The sequence below is a fragment of the Phaethon lepturus genome, unplaced genomic scaffold, assembly GCF_000687285.1.
Source record: "Phaethon lepturus isolate BGI_N335 unplaced genomic scaffold, ASM68728v1 scaffold4124, whole genome shotgun sequence".
Taxonomy (NCBI): domain Eukaryota; kingdom Metazoa; phylum Chordata; class Aves; order Phaethontiformes; family Phaethontidae; genus Phaethon; species Phaethon lepturus.
In genome coordinates, this window is record NW_010536797.1 from 27,117 (window position 1) to 35,849 (window position 8,733).

Consider the following 8,733-nt stretch of genomic DNA (forward strand, 5'->3'; position numbering starts at 1 on the left):
TTCAGATGAGGAACCATTTACCCAGCGCAGGTAAACAGCGAGGTTGGAAGGAAAAGGGGGACTCATTATGGCAAAGAGAAAAGCGAGGCCGTGCGAAAGGTCTGCTCCTCCGATGCGCAGAGCTCTGTGGATGCTGCTGACTACACAAGGTGCGTTTGTGCTTCTGCCACACGGTGAAAGCCCTGTGGAGATTGATGGTGGAAGAGAGGCTGCTCCAGGGACTGACAGGCTGTGACCAGGCGTTGCCCGAGTTAGAGAGGGGAGGTTTGCTTCTCCTGGCACCCCTGCTTCTCAGAACTTGTTTGATACGGAGCAAAGATACTGAGGCTCACAGTTGGAGGCAGCACTGGCCCAAAAACAGAGTCTGGGAGAAACAAGAACAGCAGCAAAAGCCAAAGGTGGCTTTGTCAGGTGGGAAAACAGCAGCGTCGCTGCCCAGTGACACCCAGGCCCTGCCTGAAAACCAGGCGATAGCAGTGATGTGTCCAGGCAGCGCTCAGAGGACATGGGAGGCGAATGCAAACGCTGCCCTGTGCGGGGGCTGCGGCACGCGCGCGCTCACCGAGAGATGGTCAGCTTCCCCGGGCCTGAGCTTGTCAGCGTCCTAACAGCGACTGCTGCACACAAAGGGCGGCTCTGTGCCCTGGCGTCTGCAGAAGATTGACTTCTCCAAAGACAAGCAAACTGACGGTGGGGAGCCGGGACAGGGCTGCGGGACTGGACTTTGGAGCTGCTCACAAGTTCCCAGAAGTAGCCCTCACGTCAACGCAACACATGATGGGAAAATGGTTTGGCAAAGGGAGCTCCTTGGGAAGGGTGCCAAGCCATGGCACCCTAAAGAAAAGCTTTCATGCCACAGGGTAAACACTGAAAGTTGAAGCAGAGGAGATGCGCGCTTCAGCAGACTACCAAATACACTGGAAAGGGGGATCCAAGGCTACACCATGGGTTTAAAACTACCAGACAGACAAACACTGCAGGAAATTGCCTAAACCACACGGTCCCAGTGTATAAAGCAGTGGAGAAAATGACCACTTTGGAGGTCATTTGGGAATGAGTGGAGGGAAGAGGAGCAAAGCCCAGCAGGTAGAACAGAGCATGCTGCTGTTGGTGAAGGATGCAGCCCGTCGTTTCAGGGTAGAAATCCCACATTATTGTGTTATTCCTCTCCTTTAGCATGACAGGAACAGGTCAATCGGGGTGTTGATATTCCACCTGAAGGTGGGAGATGCTTCCTTTATGGAAAGTTTGGTAAAACAGAAGTAACCACCTCCCCAGATTACCCCCCTCCTACTGTGGTTGAGGAAACAGCCACAAACACAGTCTTTGCAAATGAAAAGATGTCACCAAAGAAGTAAGCAACTCCAACAGCCACTTCTCCACAGGAGAACAACCCACAGCACGCCCCAGTCACCCAGGTCTGGGTTAAAGACAATACAAGGACTAGGGCTGGGCTGAGCAGGAGATCTGTGTGCAGGAGGGCTGGGGCTTGCAGCAGCATTTTCCCTGCATGTCACAGATCCTACTCTGCCTCCACCACTGGCCTTGCCTGGTGTCCTTGGCTCCCATCCTGAGCACCATCCAGGCAAGGTGTGATAGAGTGCTGGGCCATTTGGTGTCGCAGACAACGGAGCACACCCCTCCTCCGTGTCCCTCGAGAGGACCCCCGCCAGCCACTGGCTGTGCAGAAAGAGGAGGAGGGGAAACGGGGTGGGGGGGGTTCGTTTGCTCGGCAAGCAGTTCCTGGAACCCAGCCTGCTGCTTGCCAGCTTTCTGTCACCTCCAAGGAATGTAGGGAGGATCCAGAGCAGTTTCCTCCTGAGCACTCCTCTTTACTTGTCCATGCACTGCCTCCACCCTCCTCTGCCCCAGCCTCAACTTCCAGCTCCCACCGTGCGGTCTCACCAACCCCACCTTCCCACCCAGCCGCTCTCTGCTCCCCCACCTGCCTCGGCCACCCAAGTTTGCCTCTCCACCCACTCCCATTGCCTCTCTGCCACCTCGCTGCCCCTCCTGGCTTCCCAGCTTTCCTCAACCCCTTCCCTCTTCCTTTCTTTCTCTCCTCCTTTCCTCCTCTGCCCATCAACCACTCCCACTGCTCCTCAGGCTCTTTTCTATGCTGCTCTCGAGCCGTGCTGAAGTGGCTCTAGACTACCTCCAGTCATCCATGCTATGCATTGTCTAGGAAATCCTAATACTTATTTTAAAATCAAGGACCTTGCTAAGCCTGAGCAGGAGGAAAGGGCACTGCTGGCCCAAACCATGCTCAGGGCAAGGCTGTGTTTGCCAATACAACCCTCCATGGCAGACTAAGGTCTAAGTGGCTGCTGAACTGCCTTCTGCTGGCTCCTCCAGTGCCAGCCCCAGTTCTTAATCCTCCATCAGCCCTGCAGAAGTGCAGAGAATTAACTTTCTCAATGGCAAAGGTATATCTGCACCCCAGCGCAGGCAAGCAGAGATCAGCGGGTGATAGGAGAGGACAAGGGGGAGCCCAGGATGATCCTTGTCCCATCTTGTGAGCACGACGCCCCCAACCCCAGTTCCTTGCCACCAATACACAAAAGGTGAATCTGACTTTCTCCAAAGGCGGATAAATTACTCACAGTTCTTTGTAGTTGGCATCATACAGAGTTGCCCACTTGTTCTGTTGATTTTCCCCCTTTGTCTTGTTGTTGTGGCTGCCACTTTATAGACTGGTAGTTGGGATCCAAGTAGGAGCCATTCAAGCTGTCGTTATCTTGAATCAGGCCTGCGGTGAGGGGAAAATACCTATTTCCATCACTCTGACAGAGTGTCCAGCTGGGTAAGAGCACGAGGAAGCAACTGGCATCGCCTGTGCGGCCAGCCTGAAGCTCGCCTCCTGACTGCCAGGGCACCGCCACGGGCACGAGGTCTGGGCCAGGACAAACTCACTGTCCCGTTCTCCTCTCTTCCTGCGGGCCCAGCCAGGCTGAGCCCCACTGCTTGGCACCCTGTGGCACCCATGTACCCTCCTCCCAAGCACCCTGGCCCAGCGGGGTGCCCGAGCTGGCAGCAGGGGTTTGCATGCTGGGGGTATTAAAAGCGGCGGGGAGGACAGGGGGGCCAAAACCACATACCTGGTGAGAGTGCTCCCGGCTGGTGCCAGGGAGGCGTTTGGACTCTGTCAGGGTTGAGTGGCACAGACCCCATACCTGGCTCCTGCTTTATCAGCCCGTTGAGCATCTGTGCATTGAGGGTGTTGGGGGGCGACTCGGAGTGTTTCCGCTTCTTGGCAGGGTGCACCGGGAGGCTGCAGAGACCCAGGGGAAAGCAAAGGCTGAGTAGAAAAGCAAGAGGTGGAGAGGTAACAGCCCCGCAGCCCGCGACCAAGAAAAAGCTGGGATCTCACATAAAAACCGAAACCTTCATGCAGGGACCCACAGGCTCCTTCAGCACTATCACCAGCTCCTCCCACCGGGCTCTGCCCACCCACCCTGTGACTGCCAAGCTCTGTGCCACGCGTGCACTGAGCCACATCTTCGCTTTCCTCTTGCCTGTCCCCACCACGCGACTCCAAGCTGCCCACTGCAAACCCCTGCCCCACGCTTGGGGTCATCTCCACCTCGACGCCTCCCCAGCTCACAGAACCAGGACACGCTCCTTAACTTGCAGTTAAACCCAGTAATTTTGCTCACGCGTTCTGTAACCCTCCAGTTCCCATTCCCTTATTCCCCCTTTTCAGCACAAATCACGCTGAGAAGCCCCAGCCCCCTGAGGCCTTACTCTGCTCCATGTTGCTGGAGTAGCTGGTGCAGCATCTGTGACTGCTGGGCATGGTGGAGGTCGGCAGGCGCCATGCCCTGCCCCATGCCGTAGGGTGGCATCAGGGGCTCAGCCTTCATGTACATGTCCCGCTGCAGGCTGGGGTAGTGAGGGTTGTGCTGCTGCTGGTGCGGGTGAGGGGGTGGTGGCGGGGGACCCTGAAGGTGGGGGGGTGGAGGCGGAGGCGGCGGAGGAGGATGCTCCAGGCGAGAAGGGGGAGTCATGTGGCACATGTTTTCGGGGGTCATGGTCCGGAGGAGGTGAGGATCTTGAAAGAGAGAAAGAGCAATAGCTGTTAGACCAGCAGGTAGGGCCATGCGCTGTGTGTCCTAAGCCCAGGTCCAGCACAGACACAGCACTCCTCTCCCCAAACCATCCTAGTCCTGGTTATCTTCATGAACCCCTATCGCCTGCCTCTTCTGCCTAGCCTCAGCACGGCCGTGTCCCCTCAGCCACCCCATCTGCCCTGTCCTGCCCTTTCCTCCCAGGTTCCTTACCGGCCCCAGCACCCCACAGACTCCTCCAGGGTTCCCCAGCATGAGAACCAGAGCGGTGCTTCCGTTCTCATGTCAGCAGCCTACAGAGCAAGGACACAGCAGGGTCCCGGCTGACCGGCCGACAAAGGGATACACCACGCTACAAAACCGGACGTCTTGTACCGTACATCTTCTGAGAAGAGGTGAGACTGGAAGGAGTAAGCACAAAGGAAGCAGGCAAGGCCCAGCATCTTGAAGCTCAAACAACAAACATTCAAAGGGCAACCAGGTCCTCAGGCTGGGACTCAACAGGGAAGACTCCCACGAATATTCCTGGTATTTGCTAAACCTAGGTACTTCGCATGGGTGCTCTGCAGTGAAAGCGTATCTTTAGGAATCCCCAGGTAGCCTTTGTGTCAGCTTTGTATTTCCCTTCAAATAGAAAATCCATGAACCACAAATTCCTGTAGCACCAAGGAACTGCATGGACCAAGAAAGCACAGCGGGTGGCAAAGGTCCAGCAGTCAGCAACAGGGTCTGAAGCCTGTGCCTGGAAACACAGAGCTGGAGAGAAAGCACCTGAGCTTTGCCTAATTTTACTGATTCAAAAGTATTCAAAATACGTGTGGACGTGGCACTTCAGGACATGGTTTAGTGGGCATGGTGGTGTTGGGTTGATGGTTGGACTTGATGATCTTAAAGGTCTTTTCCAACCTTAATGATTCTGTGATTCTGGGCATGGCCCAAGGAAAGTGCCAGCAATATGCTTTTGTGGCAAAGACGACCCACTTCATGATGCCAGAGCTCCTCAGAACTGTGGGCCACAACACCCTGCCAAGAAATAAGACTCTCACCCACTGACAGAGGCCTTGAGAATCCAAGGCCGGGATCCATCCCACAGAGCACTGGTCAGCTGAGAGCTTGGGGTCCCAGCTCGGAGCATTGCCTGGTCTCCGCTACAGCCCCTGCAGAGGGATGTCCTGAGGATACCCGCAGCCAGCTTGGGCCAGAGGCACCGAAGGCTCGTCACCGGCTTCGGGTACTGCCGTGCAAGGATGCTTGCTGTGCTCTTCTCCAGCGAGAGCAGAGACAGGCATGGGAATAACTAGAGAAAAGATGAGACAACTGGATGACCTCAACACCTCCAGCTCATCAGCACCACCAGTGATTTCTGTGGGGGCACTTGCTTGGTTTTTTTTAAATTTAAACCAGAAAGAGACTTTGATCTCTAGATTTCAATAAACAAAAAAGGATATTCAAATGTGATCCTACCTTTCTCCTCCTCTATTTGGAATTGGGTATTAAAGCCATGCCATGATTAGGGTCGATTTGACTACATCACCATCAAAAGAAGTACTTGGTGTGTGGAGGGGCATGCAAATCCATCTCCCTTTCTGCTTAGGCCTCCAGCTAGCCATGAGCTCAATGCACAGCTGAGGGCTTTAACTAAAACCAAAATATTTTTGGAGGCTAAAAGCAAAACGTAAAGCATGCAGAGTAAAGCAACATGATTGAATCTCAACCAACAATGCCTCGAGAATGACTAGAAATTAGTGATTTGACCAAAGGAAACAATATGAATAAATTTACTAAAGAAAAACAAGCGCGTTGGTGAGAAAGTTGGTGTGCTGGCAAGACTTGAACAGGCTCAGTGCTCATCTCAGATGGAGCAGGACATGATTTCTGTCTTTTCTGAGCTCAGGCATGTTTGTATGACACTTCCCTCAGCACTGAAGGACTGGGCACACTAGTGACCGCACCGGTGAAGTTTTAACACCATTCTCATCAGAACTCAGCCATAATGACACGATTAAGTGCCTACTCAAACCTTCTGGGAATAGTCAGCATTGGCATCATTTCAGCAGCTTATTTTTAAGTTTTAACGCACCCTAAAAAAGAGCGAGCTTGTGCCATGAGCAAGTGGAGACCAAAGACCTGAGTCTGATAAATTGCAACGATCTCTTATACCAGCTTCTCTATTCTCACTGCAGAAGCTGTAAAGAGGAGAAAGAAACTAAATAGAAGAAACTTTTCACCTGGAGCCTGCTTCTTTAAGCAAAATAAAATCCTTCCACAGCTAGATTCTGCAAGTGAGGAAACACAGCGAAAAAATACAGGACAGCTAAAAGAATGATCACCAACTTTAGCGCAGGACACATGAGAAATGAGCTGACAAAGACTGCGAGTAGATCTACGCAAGAAAATACGTACACAGAAAAATCTCTATACTCAAGATTTTACATGTGAGAGAAACTTTTCAGAACAGTGCACGCTGAAGATGTCATGCTGAGAAAAATATGATCTGAAAGAATTTACAAGTTTTCCCAGGAAAATCTCCCAGGAAAATGTGAGTGAATATCCTGGATGTAGATGAGTGGGAACCTGAGGCATTAACGGGCAGCTCCTGGAGAAGCAGGTAACAGAAGTCTCATGTGGAAGTTCAACATGTCTCCTGCATGGAAGTCCTTCCCTTCCATCCTAGCAATAAAACAGATGAACTCAATACCACTCCAAAAGCCTGTGCTTGCTACAGAGGTTGACGGCATGGTCCTTGAAACAACAGCACAAAGATCCGCTAAGTTCACGTTACCCTCCTGAGACTTCCCTGGAATCCAGCGCACCAAATTCGTGCCGACAAAGCACGCTCAGACCTGTTTGGTCAAAGCCTGGTAGCAAGCCAGGTGCTGATGCCCAGCTGGAGCACATCACCTGAGAGAAACTGGAACCGAAAGGCCCAGAGAGCGACAAAACGCGCAGCTGCGCCAGTGCCTCAGAACAGGAGCTCTTCGCTGGGTTTCCCTGCCTGTAGGAAACGCACAGCCTGGTCCCCAGCCCCACAAAACAAGCCTCCACCCACCTTTTCTCCAACAGGACAAAGCTCCTCTGTTTTCACAGCCTTTGCCTAACGGCTGGAGGTGTGTCTGCATTAGCCGGCACGTGCAGGTGTCCCCACAGGGTACCAAGGTCCCTGCAGAAATGAGCGACTGACTCCTGGGGCATTTGGCTCTGGGGTATAAGGCAACGAGGGCGTGGGAAGGCACAGCGACTTTGCAGATGTTTTAAGGGCAAGACAAAGCTTCTTTGCACCCCACTGGGGACATCTGATTAAGCTAAGCACCAGCAGGTTGCAGGAGGGAGAAAACACATCCAGGGAGTGGTCATGCCTGTCTATGGAGACATGGAGGGGGACAGCAGAGAAGGTATCTGCTGGGTCTTTGCCAGGCTGCTCCCCTAAGCAGGTGCCACCAGCCAGCCCTGAGCCAGACACTGGGCTGGATGGACTTTGGTCACTCACAACAACCAGTCAGTGGTTGCTTAATAAGGCCAAAGCACTTGACCAGGAATCAGACAACTCCTGCCGTTGCACGCTCTGGAAAAGTGAAAGGTATTTACGCCGAGCCCTCCTACTGAAGGCTGCCGGGGCAGGGTCGCTTCCACCCATTTGCCCGTTCTGCTCCCTTCAAAGGCTTTCTGCTACCCACCAAGATCCCTCAGGGCCCTTTTCCAGCACGCATTGAACTGGATTCCCCTGCCCGTGCTCACAAGCAGGGTGCTGCTCCCGGGCCAGCCTGCCTTCTGGAGCTGTCTCAGGGACAGCCTAGCCAAGCACTAGGGCTCCAGGGAGGACAGGAGGGCTCCATCCTCAGGAGTTTGGAGGTTGGGACCAAAGAGCAGCCTTGCTTTCATGCAGTGGCCAGAGCTGACAGGTGACATCCCTGGGATAGAGTCTCTCTCAGCTTTTCAGCCGGGTAGGGATGGCACAGGGCACGACATCCCCTTTACCCAGCTCTGCTCCTGCCATCCTGACCAGCACTCAACTTCCACCCGCGTAACTCGGAGCAAAGGCTAGCACGGCTCAGCAACACAACCGGCCAGGCAGCTTCGGCACCGCTCGGCCCAGCTGACAGGTACAGCTTCCAACAGCCTCGGAACAACCCTCGGAGACCAAGCCTGCACAGCGGACAGCTGCTTCAGGGCTGGGAGAGGAGCCTCGCGTCCTCTCCTGCAAAACCCTGCAAGAAAAGCATCTTTACAACGTCTTAAGTGAACGTCCTGACCCCGCAGCATGGTCAGCCTTGGCGCTGGCAGCTCAGGTACAAGCTGGGAGACCTTGCGCAGCTTTCAAGGGACAACCCATGCACCAGCGTCCGAGAACATGCCCTTGCAGCAGACACTGCATCTTCACTGTGTCCACAGCACATCGCAATTTCCACAGGCCTTCTGACCAGGGTGGGGACAGGGGCTGATGCATTTGCCTAACACAGGACCCATGCTCCATGCTCCCAGCTCCAGGGAAAAACCAGGTCCAGGAATCTGATCCTTCCCTCGCGAGGAAGGAGCTGCTTTGTGGGTGCTCTCCAGAGTCTCGTCTCCTCCCCAAGCAGAGGTGCTGCTGCTCTGCCAGCACGTCAAAGCAGCTCTCCCTGTGGTGAGCAACCCGGCCTCTTTGTTATATTTAAGGAAGGGCCAGCAG

At 54.0% G+C, this 8,733-nt stretch overlaps 1 protein-coding gene across 1 annotated transcript in view; it reads right to left on the reverse strand.

Annotated features, from left to right (window-relative positions):
* The window catches only part of MYRF (myelin regulatory factor), a 39,143-nt gene that overhangs the window by 21,411 nt on the left and 8,999 nt on the right, over nt 1–8,733 (reverse strand). The window contains 4 exon segments of the mRNA XM_010286267.1: nt 2,604–2,653; nt 2,655–2,749; nt 3,099–3,271; nt 3,745–4,051. Of these exon segments, the coding sequence (XP_010284569.1) occupies nt 2,604–2,653; nt 2,655–2,749; nt 3,099–3,271; nt 3,745–4,051 (625 nt within the window).